General features: G+C 37.4%; 2 protein-coding genes across 5 annotated transcripts in view; one reads left to right on the plus strand and one right to left on the minus strand.

The window, feature by feature from the left end:
* Positions 1–127: 127 nt before the first annotated feature.
* rbm19 (RNA binding motif protein 19) lies at positions 128–14,802 on the plus strand. Of its 2 annotated transcripts, XM_079883999.1 has the most exons (25): positions 128–282; positions 827–1,009; positions 1,128–1,262; positions 1,469–1,507; positions 1,608–1,851; positions 3,305–3,528; positions 3,618–3,677; positions 4,026–4,104; positions 4,191–4,262; positions 4,413–4,616; positions 4,727–4,857; positions 4,931–5,055; positions 5,144–5,240; positions 5,320–5,430; positions 6,093–6,293; positions 6,467–6,539; positions 7,820–7,971; positions 8,205–8,265; positions 8,411–8,490; positions 8,610–8,665; positions 9,868–9,987; positions 10,201–10,303; positions 10,454–10,574; positions 11,791–11,910; positions 12,092–14,802. In XM_079883999.1, exons 1-24 carry the CDS (start codon positions 247–249, stop codon positions 11,871–11,873), a joined length of 2,790 nt encoding a protein of 929 aa, XP_079740125.1. In that variant the 5' UTR covers positions 128–246; the 3' UTR covers positions 11,874–11,910; positions 12,092–14,802. The 2 variants fall into 2 exon arrangements, with proteins under 2 accessions (XP_079740125.1, XP_079740124.1); XM_079883998.1 differs by having other exon boundaries at positions 11,791–14,802.
* Positions 14,173–17,443, minus strand: part of cntn4 (contactin 4) — a 156,552-nt gene continuing 153,281 nt past the window's right edge. For all 3 annotated transcript variants that reach the window (XM_079883995.1, XM_079883997.1, XM_079883996.1), the window contains exon 23: positions 14,173–15,658. In XM_079883995.1, coding sequence (XP_079740121.1) covers positions 15,567–15,658 — 92 coding nt within the window. In that variant the 3' untranslated portion in view covers positions 14,173–15,566. The remainder of the gene's footprint in view (positions 15,659–17,443) is intronic.

Raw genomic sequence — 17,443 nt, forward strand, 5'->3', positions numbered from 1 at the left:
CTGATTTAATGGAGGTTCTTGTGAGTTTACAATCACTGGGGAATATAAGTGATTTTAAATGTCTATGAGTGCATCCTATCATTGCAGTTATGTCCAGAAGAGGGAGCTATACTCATCAAGTTCCTTTGGTGACGCGCTTTACGTCATACAGTAAAGATGGCGTCTTACTGATGCGCACCATGCTTTATTGTTGATAAAACAATATATTGTTATTTTACCTCAAAAAATCACACCAGGCTCGGGAAAATGTCAAGGTTAATAGTCAAGAATCTCCCAAATGGGGTGAGTATTTGTAATTATATTAGAACATGTTGCAAGTTTGCTGTCAAAGATGCATGCGCCTACGAAAGTGTAAATAACTTTGAAACACCCTTCTTTACTGTGTTCACTAACAAAAAGTCTCAACTATGTTTTATTTGAAATCATGGAGTATTTTTGGAGCACTATTTGAATGCTATGGTGTAGCCTATTAAAGTATCATGGTATTACATTTGATAGCATCAGTGTAATATGGCATTGTAGAATAAATTGTATTTTACAGTGTTCTTGTTACACATGCTACATGCAGTGAGTAATAACTATAAATTATGCAACTAACTCTGAACCAAACCCTTATCCTAACCCTGTAGTAAGTACATGTAATGTCCTAATGTATAATTACACTGTTACACGGACACCTTAAAATAAAATGTAACCATAAATTGTTATAGGCACTGTCAGGGAATGATAAATGCTTTGAGCCCTTAAACTGTATGTGTATGAAATATATGTGATTTGAACCGTTGACTTACACCTGTTGAAATTGTATTTATTCATGTGTCCTCAGATGAAGGAAGCTCGCTTCCGCAAGATGTTTGCGGATTTTGGGACGCTTACAGATTGTGCGTTGAAATTTACCAAAGATGGCAAATTCCGCAAATTTGGGTTTGTTGGTTTCAAGACGGAAGAAGATGCAGAAAAAGCTCTGAAACATTTCGACAAGAGCTTTGTGGACACATCTAGAGTTACTGTAAGTGACAAGATCATGGAGGAGTCTGAGAGATTTCACTTATAGATTAAAATAGTAATGCAAATAGTTTACATTGTATATTGTAATTCTCATCTTATTCATCATCTGCCTGAATAAGGTGGAATCCTGCACAGATTTTGGAGACCCAAACAAAGCCAGACCTTGGAGCAAACACACACGCCAACCATCAGCAAACAAAGTTACAGAAGAACAAGAATCATGTGAACAACTAGAAAAAAATGAAGATTCACTGGTAAATTCATTTGTAATTTTTCAGTGTCTGCTCTGAGCAAAATGGGACATTTATGACCCACTCACTTTATTGTTTGCAAACAGTTTTATAGAAAGGCCTTGTTGATTTTTCTTTTTCTTCATTTGTCTATTTGGAACAATGTGTATTGCAATAAGTGCAATGCATATAAATCAAACTGAATTTATGCGGTCACTCTATCTCCACAGAAGCAGCAGAAGAAGCCTTTGAGTATTCTTCTTAGGGATGTAAGTTTGCTACTCCTAAAGTCTGTTCTTTATCGCATTACACAAATCATACTTCAGTAAAAATGCAGACATCCTATAAAATGTCATTTGAAATCCTTAGCTTCAAAAAGACAAGAGCTTCCAGGAGTTCCTGGCTGTGCACCAGAAACGCACACAGGTGCCCACGTGGGCCAACGACACGGTGGAAGCGGCTTCTATTGGAGCTGAGAAAGAGAAAGAGAAGGAGCAGAAGAAGCAGAAGCAGAAGAAAGCGCCTGTTAAGGATGATTATCTGAACTTTGACTCTGATGAATCAGAGCAGTTGAGTGATGATGAGGATGCTGCTGATGAAGAGGACAAACAAGGTGAGAACTTTGTGCTGAATTCTAGATTCTTTTTTGTGATTCCTATAGCAGGCAATACAACTTTTATCTGTGGGTAGCAAAGATCGTTTGGTAACACTTTCCTTAAAGCCTTTATATTTAGAGTAGTGCTGTCAAATCGATTAATCGTATCTACCATAAAATTTGTGTTTGTATAATATGTGTGTGTGTATGTATTACTTAGTTTATATATATGTGTATATATATATATATATATACACACACGCATATATATATATATACACACACTCACACACATATTAAATAAACACAACTTTTATGTTAGCGCACTTAATCGATTTGACAGCCCTAATATAAAGCATTATAAAAGTATTTTTAATACATTAATCATGCCTTGTAATGCATTGTATGGTCTCATGAATAATTGTAACCACAGTTATAATACATTATAATACTTATCTATTCATTGAACACACTTTTAGAAAGTATAATGCATTAAAACACATGGAAAACAACCAATTTCAGATGTAACAAGTAATCTGCAAATTTTATGTAATGCATTTTAACTTTGGTTGCAATTAATTATGAAAAGATAATATAATGTACATTATAAATACCTTTATAATGCATTATATATAAAGGCTTTAAAGTGGTGTCACCCTGTAGTCAATCATGTTATCCCTTAAAATTCATCTTTGATCACAAAAATGACATATTTAAACATATTCCTCCTGCCTTAAAATAGCTTAAATGTAACTACACTCTTATTTTATTTTAAAGAAATCACTTTTTAAGGACTACAATAAACGGCTGGTAGGGACTACATGACATTCCTCCCGGGTTAGTGACATTATGAACCCTTAAATTTACATAAACCCCTTCCACGGGAACGCGATTTCTAGATTATCAAGACAGAATATGCTAATTAATTACTAGAAGATAACTACACATAAGCTACACAAATTCACCAACTAACCATTCTACATGTTGTCACTTCTTCTTGAGTCTCTCCATCTTTCTGACTTCGGTTTGAACATAAAAGGCTAAAAGTTTTTGAAATGTTCAGTGCATGTCTGTGTGAGGTTAAAGGACACAAGCTGTTATAGCTCCGCCCCCTGTGCTGGGAGTAGCAGCTCATTTGCATTTAAAGGGACAGACACAAAATGCTCACCCTCAAAAGGTGACAACTTTAACATGCTATATAAAAATATCTGTAGGGTATTTTGAGCTAAAATTTCACAATACACACTCTGGGGACATCAAAGACTTATTTTACATCTTTCGAAAAAGCGCATTATACCACCCCTTTAAAGCATTTTAAAAATACCACATAGACAAATAAACAACATTAAAAACTTGATTTTCACCACAGAGGGACTTTAAGTAAAGTGTCACCAATCTTTTCTTCATGCACTTGTACTGTATTTGTGTAGGTGTGATTTTATTATGCTCTCCAAATGTGTTTTCTTACCAGATTCTACTAAGAAAGCCTTGAAGAAAGATCTATCTGATATGGATTATCTTCGCTCCAAAATTGTGGAGAAATCAGACATGGTGGATGAGAAAGAGATGGAAAAGAATGAAGAGGACGGTGCCAATGCTGCTGATGAGGATGAGGATGAGGAAGAGGATGAGGAAGAGGAAGAGTCCCCGGACCAGCACACAGACAGTGCATATAAGCCAGCAGTCCAGAACATGGTCAGTGTGATAAAACTGTCATGGGGTTTAATATGGAATAGTTGGCTATTAAACGCTCATTTGTTTATGCTGTTCATACACTATTATAGATTGAGTCGAGCACAGGGTTCACAGTCAAGCTACGAGGTGCTCCATTCAACGTCAAAGAGGTGAGGTATTGATTATTGGCAGCTATTGAATATGCAGTTTGTTTTTTGTTCAACAACTTTTGTTAATATTCAAGGACTGATTTACCAGGTTTTTTTACCAGTTTTTTTTTTTTTCTAATTTCAAGTTTACTTTATTTTACAGTGTTCATGTTGCCATGTATTTACATATATAATTATTTATAAATATATATATATTTTAAGGTTATTGTTATTAATAAATGTAATTATTAATACAGAACACTGTTGTCACATAAATAACACAAATCTAGACATCTATTCTTTTTATTGATCTTTTTGGACCTTTTTTTTTTTTTTGTCCTGTCTGTCTGATTTACCACTTCACTTTAGCAACAAGTGAAAGAATTTATGATGCCTTTGAAACCCGTTGCCATTCGATTTGCAAAAAACAAGGATGGGCGCAACACAGGTAAGAGCTTCTGTTGTTTACTGTCTGTAGATGGTCTGAAGATGTCACTCTTGTGCCATTTGATTGGTTGAATTTCCTCTGATAAGGTTACGTGTATGTGGACCTGCGCTCAGAAGCAGAGGTCGAGAGGGCCCTGCGCCTGAACAGAGACTACATGGGTAAGCGATTTTTCACTCTTTTTGACAAGTACACAACTGTGAAAAAATCCTTGAGTTGTGTGTTTTGTTTTGGGAGCACAACCAGTTCAAAAACAAGTACTGCAAATAACACTTGTTCATGTGCAATACATTATCCGTGTAAACACACAGGTGGGCGCTATATCGAAGTGTTCAGAGCCAACAACTTTAAAAACAAAATGCCTGCGAAGGAAAGCAAAAAGGAGAGAAATTTTGTGCGTGAGCTGAGGGACGATGAGGAAGAGGAAGACGTGGCGGAATCGGGAAGACTTTTCATCAGGAACCTGCCCTACACGTGCACTGAAGAAGATCTGAAAGAAGTCTTCATCAAACACGGTGAGTGTTGGAGATCTGCCACTTATCATTTCGCGATCCATGTTTCCAAAATCCATGTCTGATTTCTTTCGCGATCCAAAAGCCACTTATTTTTCTTGTGTCTTCATCAGGTCCTATTTCTGAGGTGCATTTCCCCATAGACAGTCTGACCAAGAAGCCCAAGGGCTTTGCCTTTGTGACATACATGATACCAGAGAACGGAGTCTCAGCCTTGACTCAACTGGATGGCCACGTATTCCAGGTACTGATCACTTTCATCTCATTTCTGTCTGCATAGTTTTATTTGCTTTCTTACAAGTGTTTGGACCCTCTAGGGGCGGGTTCTGCATGTCATGGCTTCAAGGCTGAAGAAGGAGAATCCCGATCAGGGGCCCAACACTCCAGGCAGCTCCTCATTTAAGAGAAGTAAAGATGCCAAGGACAAATCAGCCAGCGGCAGGTCAGAAATTGATGAACTATCTGGAGCTGAAAGCCTCTACTGGATAATTTCCAGTTGTGTTCACTGTTTTTGTTTTGTTTTTACACAGCTCTCATAACTGGAACACACTGTTTTTGGGCACGAGCGCAGTGGCCGATACCATCGCTCAGAAATACAACACAACCAAGAGCAAAGTGTTAGATCACGTGAGTATTTTGGACCTGTAAATTGTCTTTTTCTTGAGCGGATTAACATAGGTAACACTGGATTTGTGTATGTATGCAGGAGTCTGATGGGAGTCTGGCTGTGAGGATGGCCCTCGGAGAGACAGAGATCGTTCAAGAGACCAGACAGTTCCTCCTGGAAAATGGAGTGTCCCTGGACTCATTCAGTCAGGTATAGGGTTGTGGTACAGGTGGATTGATGATGGCAGATGCCTTTGACGATATCAAGATGATAATTGGCTAGTATTCCCATTAATGTATTAAGTTATTATTACAGGGTTTTTCCTGCATAGAGAATTACAATTTGGCCGCCTCCATCAGATTTCGTGCCGCCTCCGGCTCTCGACAAAACTTGGATAGACAGTCACATGCTCAGATACACTTTTTTCCACCGTGACGGTTTTGTTGCGGGTTCCCAGCCTGTGTCCATTCTCAAACCGTATAGTTTGCCGATAGTGCTGCACGGATCATAACCCGCGGGTCGGGCGGGCCAAGTAATAAAAACATAACATTCAAATGAATCGAGGGTGGATGACAGATAAATCATTATAATGTGTTGATTTTAATAAAGACAAAGAACTCTCATGAGTCATCACAGTAAAACTCAATGAACGAGCATCACTCTTTTACTTTCGTTTTCAACAACATAATTCTCTTTAGGGAAAACCAACCAAGGAAAATATATCAGGGCTCAACATAAACTCTTGGACACGTGTGTTTTAAAAATAAAAAAAAGCTTATTGTGACACAACTAATGTCCAAATATATATTTATGTTTGTTTCTGCATAGATCATGGTTATGTTAATGCGTGTCTGTGATTTCCATCTATTTAGGCATCAGGTCAGCGCAGTAACTCTGTGTTCCTGGTGAAGAACTTGCCCTCAGGAGTACAGGTCAGAGAGCTTGAGGCTTTGTTCTCGCCCCATGGATCTCTGGGAAGAGTTCTGCTGCCCCCATCTGGCCTCACTGCTATAGTGGAGTTCCTGGAGCCCACCGAAGCCAAACGGGCCTTCATGAAGCTTGCATACACAAAGGTCAGTGTGTGTGATGGGCATTTGAGCTACTGTTTTCACTGGAAAAAAGAACTTGTATATGTTTTTGTTTATATAATATTTATTTGTAATAATGTTTATAATCATGTGTGCCTTCAGTTAGTTAAAGCTTGAATTAGGGACATGGTATGATGTCATACGATCTATCTCCCCAGTTCCAGCATGTTCCCTTGTATCTGGAGTGGGCTCCTGTAGCGGTCTTTACAACTCCTCCAAAACCTAAACCAGGTAATCCTTTAATACTGACATATCAGTTTGTTGGTGCTTAAAACAGCAATTCATCTTTTTGTATAATGGATATATGTATGCCTAAACATTCACGTTCATAACCTTGACATTTATTGAAATGACAACATGAGAATGAATCACAAACAGTCCTGCATGGAATCTGCAGTGAATTCCAATCATCCAAATTCCAAATTCCAAATCACAATTCCATATAAAGCTCTGTACATTCCAAGCGAACTTGAACACCGTCCAACAAGCCCTTCCCTTGGGATGTTTGTAAATATTTTGGATATTGTGATACTTTTAGCTACCAAATGTTTTACATTTTAAATAAAGTTTAGGAATGTATTTATTAATTTCATAAGTGAGGATGGTTTGCCAAAAAAAAAAAAGAAAAAAAATCTGTTATAATTATAAAACTATTAAAATGCACTAACACTTTACAATAAAGATTGTTCATCATTAACATTAGTTAATGCATTAGACATCATAAACTAACAATAAACAAATCGTTTAAAGCATTTATTAATCTTTGTTCATATTAAATACATTTCTAGATATACTTATGCATTTTTAGCATTTTAATTTGAACAATTGTATATTATATACACTACCGTTCAGAAATTTGGGGTCGGTAAGATTTTCTATTTTCTTATGCTCACCAAGGCTGCGTTTATTTGACCAAAAATAAAAATAACTATTAGAATTAAATTCAAATAACTATTGCCAATATTTGAATATATATTTTAAAATGTAATTTATTCCTGTGATGTAAAGCTGAATTTTCAGCATCATTACTCCAGTCTTTAGTGTCACATGATCCTTCAGAAATCATTCTAATATGCTGATTTGGTGCTCAAGAAACATTTCTTCTTATTATTATTATTATTTTTTTTGATGGATATAAAGTTCGTTTGCAGCATTTATTTGATTATAGAAACCATTTGTGAAATTATAAATGTATTTTACTATCACTTTTGTACATGTTATGCATCCTTGCTGAATAAAAGTATTAATTTCTTTCCATTTTTTTAGCATTAGCATTAACCTAGATTAATAGATCCTTTATAAAATTGTTGTTGAATGTTAGTTCATGATGTTCACAATGTTAACAAATTGAACCTTATTCCAAAATGTTACCAAATTAATAAAAATTCTGAAGTATTTCCTTCAGGACATCCAAATCAGTGTTTTGTCAGTCCTGTATTTAGCTTCAGTGTTGCTTTTTCTGTAGTTTTTCTCGTTCTGTCTAAAATACATCCTTCTCTTCCTCCACTCAGAGCCTCAAACCAAAGATGCTGAGAACAATGACTTGGCCAAAAAGGAAGAGGAGGATGAGGATGAGGAGGAGGAGGAAGAACCGATTTTGCCTGGCTCGACTCTCTTTATTAAGAACCTCAATTTTAAAACCTCAGAGGAAACATTACACGAGGTGAGCTCAAGAGCACAAGCACTTTAGCAGCAAACTGCAGATCTTGTGGTAGTGGAAACATGAGAAGGTTTCTTGTTCTGGTCACAGGAGACTCATTTGAGATGCATGTTAGTAGCAGGTGTAAGCAGCAACATGTGTTGTGTGATCGGATCACCCCAAACGGATGTTGTTAATAACAGGTGTAAACACGGCCCGTGTCTCACCATATGGGTTTCAATGTGTTCTTTTGACAGACATTTTCTAAATGTGGTGTGGTGAAAAGCTGCACGATATCAAAGAAGAGAGATAAAGCAGGTTTGATTTCACAGACATTCATATTTACCATTGATATTCATCTGTATATTTGTTATTTGGATATTTTCTCTCTCTCTATCTCTTTTGTCATTTCTCCATCTTGTTTCCTGTCTATGTGAATCTTTTTTCTCTCTCTCTCTCTCAGGTAAAATGTTATCAATGGGTTATGGATTTGTTCAGTACAAAACTCCAAAGGCAGCACAGAAAGCCATGAGAAAGCTGCAGGTAAATGACCATCTGCCGCTCTGTCATTGCTGTATTTATGTACTCTTTACTATGCACAAATATTCATGTGATGAAATAAATTCAGGCTTTTTTTTTCATTACTTTCATTTTTTTTGCAGCACTGCACAGTTGATGAGCACCAGCTTGAGCTAAAAATATCAGAAAGAGAAGTCAAGTAAGTTGAGGCATCTTTTGTGTCCGAAATCTTCATTTTCTGTGTAGGACAGGTTTTCACAAACCCCAAGCTCTCTCTCTTAAGGCTCGCCAAGCCTTCTGATTATGAATTTAGTTCATTCAGTGAAGAACTTAGCAGTTTTTGATAAACTCATCAAGATCTAGTCATTTGCACTTGAATCAGACTTCACTGGTCACACTTTGTTTGTTGGACCTGAAGCATGTAAAGATTTGCCAATAGACAGACTTGTTTTCTTGCCATTATTTTGTGGTACAGTATCTTTTTTTTCTCATATTTAATTCAGATTGCAAATTTACATTTTATAACTTAAAATATGATCATAAGAAAAATAGGTAAAATATGAATACTTTGGTCTAATTGATGGAGATGGAAGTGATCAGGGCAGAAAATACTGGTGTTTAAGCTGTACATTATTAAAGCAAAGTACTTCAGAACATTCACAGATATGTGTCTGCTTTGGGGATAATTTTCTTGTATTATATTTATCCTTGCATGCAATAATAATTTTTTGAGAAGAATTGTTTCAGCATTGTAATGAGACCGAAATCTGAACTTCCAATTTAACAGACATGAACCAAACTATTTTTTTATTTACAAAAATGTATCAAATTATTATCTGTTTATATACTTTTCTTTAAACACTGTACCTTTCTGCAAAATTAGTATTTTGAAAAGGTTTTGAAAGAATATAAGAACAAACCTCCTTGAGTTCATGGATTTGCTGAAAATATATATTTCTGTTTTCAGAAAGTAATGCATAATAAGTGTCTAATTTTCACATTAATGTGTTTTTAGGGGCAACTTATATTAAGATATTGTAATTAAAGTGACGAGAAACTTGGTAAAGTTTCATTGGAGTAACTCATGATTTGCATATACCATATTCACCTGTTTTTTTTTTAAATATTTAACATAAATGGTTTACTTTAGAAATTTCTAGTCACAGTGTGCTTTTGTTGAAGCGATGCAGTTTGATGTTAAATTAGGGTAATAATGGTAAACAAGATTATATACAGACAGTGTTTTAAGTTTTTTTTGTTTTTTTTTAGATTGCTTTTTGTAATATCATTGCTTTTAAATTCTTTCATATGTGCTTTCTTTGTCAGTTTGACCAATAAAGTCAATAACAAGCATAATAAAGGGCACTAGTCACATGCGTTTTCCTTCTGTTGTTTTTGCAGATCAGGTGTGGCGGAACCCAAGAGGAAAAAGCAAACCTCCAGGAAACAGAGGACTTCTAAGATCCTGGTGCGAAACATCCCCTTCCAGGCCACAGTGAAAGAACTGCGAGAACTCTTCTGGTCAGCCTTGTTTCACATTTAACGGATATTTGTTGCGTTTCATGTGCATGTTATAGAACAGAGCAGGCCAAATTATTCCAACTCTTGACTAAGTATTTTTCACTAACAAAAATGACTGTGAAAGTATCATGCTTTTGGTACCCTTGTAATTTTTGTGAAATAGTCCTCATGTGAGCTCTGATTTGAAGTGCAGGTGTTGTCTCTTTTTGTCAGTACATTTGGAGAGCTGAAGACTGTCCGCCTGCCAAAGAAAGGGATCGGTGGAGCCCACCGTGGTTTTGGCTTCATTGACTTCCTCACTAAACAGGATGCCAAGGTGGGTGCATCTGTCTCTGTGTCTTTCTGTTTCGTGCTTTTCACAGTCAGACAGTATCCTGTAAAACAACTAATCAACACTGATCCTGTTCAATGTGTCTAGTTACAGTACATCTAACACGAGCTTTGATTTTGTGCTGGTCTCTCACAGAAAGCGTTCACGGCGCTGTGCCACAGTACCCATCTGTACGGCAGGAGGCTGGTGTTGGAGTGGGCAGACGCAGAGGACACTGTGGACGACCTGCGACGAAAAACCGCACAGCACTTTCATGGTAACATTTTTGTTTTATGTGCAGCGTGACAGTTATTTAGCGTAAACCGTTGCAAGCAGTTTTAATTAATAACTTACTAAAAGCCTACGATCACAGTTTTTGGGAGTGACAGCCGCATTCAATTACAAGTGTGACAAAATGTTCAAACAGCAACTTACAGTAGCATCTCGAATTCTGTCTGTATGAACATGCAATGGGAGTCGAGCCTGTATTCTCTTACCAGTTAACATAGTGACAGTGAACATAGTAATATCAAAGATGGCAATGTCCATAAAACTGAAATGTCTGATCACTTAATAAGACGAATCCAGTCGAGCCTTGAGTTCATCCGTCAAATCTTCATGAACTGACTGCAGCTTTTATATCTGATGGAGAGCGGTGCATTTGAGTCGCACGTAGAACTCAAAACTGACAGGAGCCGCTCCGGTGGAGAACAGTGACTGTATCTAACCTTCAGATGACACACAGCTCATATCTCCATCGCTGTTCATCACTGAAAGCTAAACCACACATGAAAACACACAACACACGGTAGACACACGTTTGTGCAGCGCAGAGCGGCTCTGTCACACTGACATGACGGGCAACTAGTTGTCCAGCCCAGTTGTGTTCACAGCGTGGGTTTTTAGATGTGGTTATGAGTCCTGAAAATGTACAGGTGCGAGTTTGGGTTGTCACTCCCGTAAATAACTGAACTGTGTGTGAACGTAACCATATTAAGGACTCAAATACAGGACTGACAACCATATCCTACAGCATTTATTAATCTTAAAGGGATAGTTGAGAAAAACAAACCTGTATGAGTTTTTAAGATCAAAAGTTGTATCTGTTAATACTAGGTAATGCACTGTGAACTAAAATGAACATTTTTCTATTAACAAAAGTTAATATATGCTGCAAGAATATATTAGTTCATGCCTTAACATATAAGACCTTGTTGTAAACTATCAATATTATATGTAACTTAATTCAAAAGATTTTGCTCCCTCAAATTGCTTGATTGTTGGTAACTAAATATAGTCAAACAACTAACTTTTTCAATACTTTTCCCAAACAGTAGTTTGACTGTTGCTTAACTGCTTGAAAACTGCAGCTTGCCAAATCCCTTAATTTGAAGTAGTTTCCCAAACACCGGTTGCAATTCCAGTAATTTCACTTCTTTAATTGAATTAAAACAAATCTGTGCTCAAATCTGTCCTCTCATCTTCTCTGTCAGATGCTCCTAAGAAGCGGAGGAAGGCGGAGGTGTTAGAGGGAATCTTGGAGCAGATGGAGGTCGGGGAGGAAGACGGGGAGTGAATAGCAGCCGTCAGTCACCTCCAGCATCAATAAGAGAGTAAATCATCCAGTGGAACTCCATTCATCTCTATTATGACTCCGTCTTAAACAGCTGCTTCACGGTCTCTTCAGGAATTCTTCCTTTTGGCCCCAGATGCTCCCAATTAGCTTTTTATTATATGCTCATACATCATCCCTGTTATTGCTGTCAATGTATTAAACACAGCGTCTCCCCGCAGACCAACTGCGGCTGAAGGTGAACTCGACGACGGAGTCCTTTTGAAAAAGATCCCCAAAGGCCACGTTTGCTTCAGCTGCTTTTAATCGTCACGGAGGGCCGTGACATTTCATACTCGGCTGCAACATGGGTGACATTGAAAAATCACTATTGTGATTGATCAAAATATCAGTAGCAGAAGATAAAAATGCAAACTGTTTCCTTTAACAATTTTGTTGGCACAAAATGTATCTCTTGTAGTCTGTTTTTGACTGGGAATAATTGCATCATAATGTAAAACCTAAGAACATGGATTTTTGCTCTGTTGTTTAACAGTGTTTTTTTCCAGTCTTCAAGAAATGACAAGTGCTTTTATATTGTTGGGATCATACTGTTTATTGATGTGACAATAAATCAATTGTCTGGAAATGTTCCTATCGTAGGTTAGTAATCACACTAGAAACCCCACTTTATAAAATGTACTATTTGTACAGTCGAGGTCAAAACAGTCTTGGGCTACACCACGTAATGGACATTCTAGTGTACTGCATCACAAGGGTTTCTCCAGACAGCATGTTAAAGTGTCTTCAAACCAACAATTATTTCTTATACCCTTCCAAACCGAACCCATATGACTAATAAAAGCTGGAATACACAATAGATTTTACAGCACTAAACATCTACTTTACGATTATACAACTGGCAACAGGACAACGGTATCATACCGTAAACGACTTGGAGGATCACACTACCTGTGGCCGTTTGAATAAACAAAATGTATCTATATTTTTTTCTTCAGGACTGATATTAACTTTTATGTCAGTTACAATAAAAAGTAGTTTTGTCTATTTTGAATCCGAAAAGTAAGACACTTTGGTTTCACTTTGATACACTAGCCAGCCTACTAGTTTGTCAGAATCGGTCAGAATAGTAAAAGTCTTGTTCTGAACACGAGGAAAATTCACCTCGTTGCAGACGCATGACGAATATTTTTTTCCCCTAAAATCGGCTCATCTTATCCTCCGGTTTTATGGAATCAGTCTAAAGAAGAAGAAGAAGAAAAAAAAAAAAAAAAAACTCTGCATTTTTCTGTGAAACGTCAACTCCAACTTCCCAAAATGTGGCTCCGATTTGCTAGATTGGCGTCGAGTCCTCTATGCTGTCTATGTCGTGTATCCCAGACTTTCTTCTTTGGAACAAATTTAGTTATCCAAACTTTTGAGCCTTCTCATTTACATACACTGTCAGTGGCCAGGTGCTGCCAGGCTCCAAAAAAGGTAAATATTTCATAGCACTCATATTCAAGAAGGTCATCTAAAGCACTACAATAGCTTTGTATCAGGAACGATTGAGATTTTTAAGGTCACCATACAAGGTCATATTGACAACGTGATATACTCATAATTGTGACTGACATTATGTCAAAATGTAAGTTTCTTAAACTCTACATTTTACTAAGAGGTATCGATCAGCTTCCAAAATGTATTGGATCACAACCGATCGTGATTTGGCGCACTTTCATCATAGTTACAAACAGAAATCTTCAAAATGTGTTCTGCAGAGGAAAGAAATTCATACAGGTTTGGAATGACATGAGGGTGAGTAAATGATGACAGAATTTTCATTTTATTTGGGTGAAATATTCCTTAAATAACTTGCATGTTCCAGTCCTCACACAAAGCTTCAAAAGATGGAATATAGCACAGTTTAAGGCGCTTTACTTAACCTGTGTGAAGAGACAGTTATATGGGTTTGGAATGACATGAGTTTAAGCAAATGACAAAATGTTTGGTTGAACTATCATTAAGCACTTTATAATCACATTTTTCTGTTAGTCAGTCACAGATAATGCACCCAAACAAAACATTTGTGTGATCATTTTTATAAATGTCGTTTATTTTCTGATCCAGTATAAACAGAGAACCTTGGAGGAAAAAAGTTATATGGTTCAATAAATGGAGCTCTGATAAAGCCAAATAAGTTTGGTGGAAAGCACTGCTTAGAGAAAGAGCATTCTGGCTATGGCAGACACACTGATACACAAATCTTCTGAAATGGATGTGACTATTTGTATCATCTCGTCAAAAGTTCATTGGTTAGTACCTAATGAATCAAGAATGGAATGAGTACATCCACATGCAGAGCCACGGTAAGCTAAGAAACGTCTATTCTGTTTGTTAGATAAAAACAGAGATGAGTTTTGTAGGAAAGTTTGATGTGTTCCACTTAAATATAAATTGTCTGGAATATACAAAAAAGCATTTACATATACATTTGTTTTCACTCAGTCTTAGAGCTCCACATGTCCCTTTAAGCAATACGACTATTTGCACCTCAAGAAATGACAAGCTACTTTCATCGCACCAGTCCCACATGGCATTAAAAAAATGCAGAGCCCGTAGCCCCTACATTAGCAGAGTTCACACACACACACACACACACACACACACACACACACGCACACACACACACACAGTATTGCCTTGAAACAATGAGGAACAGCATACGGCTGTTATAGTATGGAACATGGAAGCAATAAACTCACACCAACTACCCAAACCCCAGCATCCCGCTTGACTAACCACTCGCAGCCTTGGCGTCCAGCACTTATCTAAGTAGGTAATGCTAAGAAAATATGTATTAAGGCTTTTCTGAGGACCTGAGGATTTCAAAAACACACAATGAGGCACACAAAAAGGCAAAGAAGAGCTCTAGATGCGACACAAACAGAGAAGCGGAAGATGATGGAAAAAATAGACGGCTAATGTGAACGCCTGGTGTCCATTTGCTGCTGACCAGTATGGAGGGAGGTGACAAAGACGTCCGACTTGGCCTTGTAGCAGCATTCTCTAGAGGTTTCTGGTCAGGATTTTTTTTGTTGTTGTTGTTGTTGTTCACTTTCTTCCAGACGCGATTTCAGTGCAAAGTATTCCCGTGTCGTAAACAGTAAGAAGTCCTTGGAGATTCTTAGCTTGTAAGTACATGTGACCCTCAGAGGATCGTCACTTCATTCAATGATGATTAGTTGGTTTTCAGCCAAATATGTCTTGCTCTAAGTTTCAGACACCTGCATTCTCTTACAAAACATTGTACATGACATGCATCTAAAGCAGTTCCTACACACTCTGCGTACTGTAATAGGAACAGACAGACCGACTGGATCAAATAAAAAAAGGAAAAAGCTAGATATGTCGTACATACAAAAGAAGCATGTGACATATTTTCCTCATGTTTTTTTTTTTTTTTTTTTTTTAAGCTGCTTTGGTAACATCAAATTCAATCCCATCAGCCTTCAATCTCTTTTGAATTGGCTAGCGAATCACACACACACCCGTTTTTTTCCCTAATCTTTTTCTCTTCATTCCACTATTATCGTTCATGTAGGTCCTCTGGTTTGTATGAATGGGTTTTCATCAATCTGTCTGAGTCACTTTTCTCAGAATCTCCTCTCAAGGAAGAACGTGTGGTCTGAAGTCAGCGGCCCGCGCTGTGTTCTGTCATAAAGATGTGCGAGCTGTGAGGGAGAGAGCTATTGTACTGAGAGCCGAGAGAGTGGAGACACTGGAAGCCGAGGCAATGGCATTGGGACCTGAAAGAGAATGAATCAGTGAATGAATGAGAAATAGCAAAACAAATGTTATATTAAAGCTGCAAGCAGCATTTATCAGGTGTGCATCAAGTAAAGAGAAAAAATTGAACTAATAAAAATTACAATTAGTCCAGAACAGAGCGACACGACTCACTGTAAACTGTAAAAGAAGGGCTAATATAATAAGAATGCACTGGTGAAGGATTGTCTCTGCTTTGTTTTATAAGAAATATTTCTGTGTCTAGAGTTCCTAATGTCCTGCACTCTCAACTTTTGTATAGTAGGTAGTACTAGTCATAATTTTAACACCAGGCATGCATAAAAGGGATGTTTTTTATTTCCTGTTTCGAAAACCACTGCAAAACAACGGACTGTAATGTATAGAGGAATGAAAATGTGGAATGATTTACCTTTGATATTACATATTTTTTAACAAGAAACATTAGTTTTAAAAAAAATATTTAAAGGAACATTTGATGGCACAATATATAGTCAATTGTTTCATTGACTTGACTTTTTATTGTTGTTGATTAAATGTAGTTTTGTATTTTTGGGACCCCAAATGTATGGGACCCCATTAGCCACTGCCTAGATAGTGGCTAATGGGGATCCAAATAAACTTAGATCATAGATGGAAAAGACCATTTACAGCCAATACAGGCAATTTACTAAGGAAAAACATATTTAAATATGTGTGTCAAATTTGTTGTAAATATCTCATTTTGTTTTGAAGTTTAGACATATATTTATGAGAGCATAAACATGATCACATTGATTGGATTTTTTTGTCAGTTCCTATCATAATTTTGACATTTGGGCGTTATTGTTTAGCTATTGACCTATGTTTTCAAATTTCCTGTGGTGGTTTTGTCTCGATCGGACTAACGGTTTCGAAGATAATTGCAAGTTTTTTAAGCGCTAAATGACACCGTTACACAAACCATAAGGCAAAAATTGGCATGTTTGGTATCGTTGGACTCGGCAAGGATTCAGGAGTTCAGGAGTAAGGAGGTCACTTCCGTGAAAAGCGCTGGCTTGAAACTTCTCAGGCTCCTTCAGGGCATTGTGCTGATGACGCATACTGAGTTTTTTGAGATACGCCAATGTTCTCATAGACTATATGGCACCCTGGACAAAGACACTGCATGCCAATTTTCATCTGACTAACGGTTGGGTGCGGTTATAGCCATTTTCATGATTATTTTCCCTCTTATAGCCCAATCGTCACAATTATTTTCATGTAACCTCAGATTGAGCTCATAAACATGTATCCCGAGTTTAGCGAAAATATCCCTTTCCGTTGATAGCCATTTTAGTAAAAGTGGCCCCGGTCACATCGAACATTTTGGTTCCTCTTAGCCACCGTGAATTGAAATTTCGATTTTTTTTTTATGATTATTGATAGTCACTCTCCAGAGAATATTTCTGCAGTGGTTTGGTTCCGACCAGGCCAAAAACCTAGGTGTAGTTCGCAAAAGTAGGTTTTTCAAAAAAACTCAATTTACTCGAAAATGGCACCCGAAGGGCGAGCAAATCCATGCATTTTGTCCACCATGAGCCAAGAATTCCAATAATATAAGACACTTGAGCCTACGCCTAACAGTTTAGGAGTTCTGAGCCATTTCATACTTTTGACCGCTGTAGGGCCCCCGTCAGGCCGTTCGGGGCGCGCCTTTGGTGACGTTGTAGGCGGTGTGAGTACTACCAGCCCTCAACGTTTCAAGTCTCTATGACTTACGGTTCAGTCTGCCTGATCAGGCCACAACTGTAAACTACAACTGTTTT

The sequence above is a fragment of the Squalius cephalus genome (assembly GCF_949319135.1).
Source record: "Squalius cephalus genome assembly, chromosome: 10".
In the NCBI taxonomy this organism is placed as follows: domain Eukaryota; kingdom Metazoa; phylum Chordata; class Actinopteri; order Cypriniformes; family Leuciscidae; genus Squalius; species Squalius cephalus.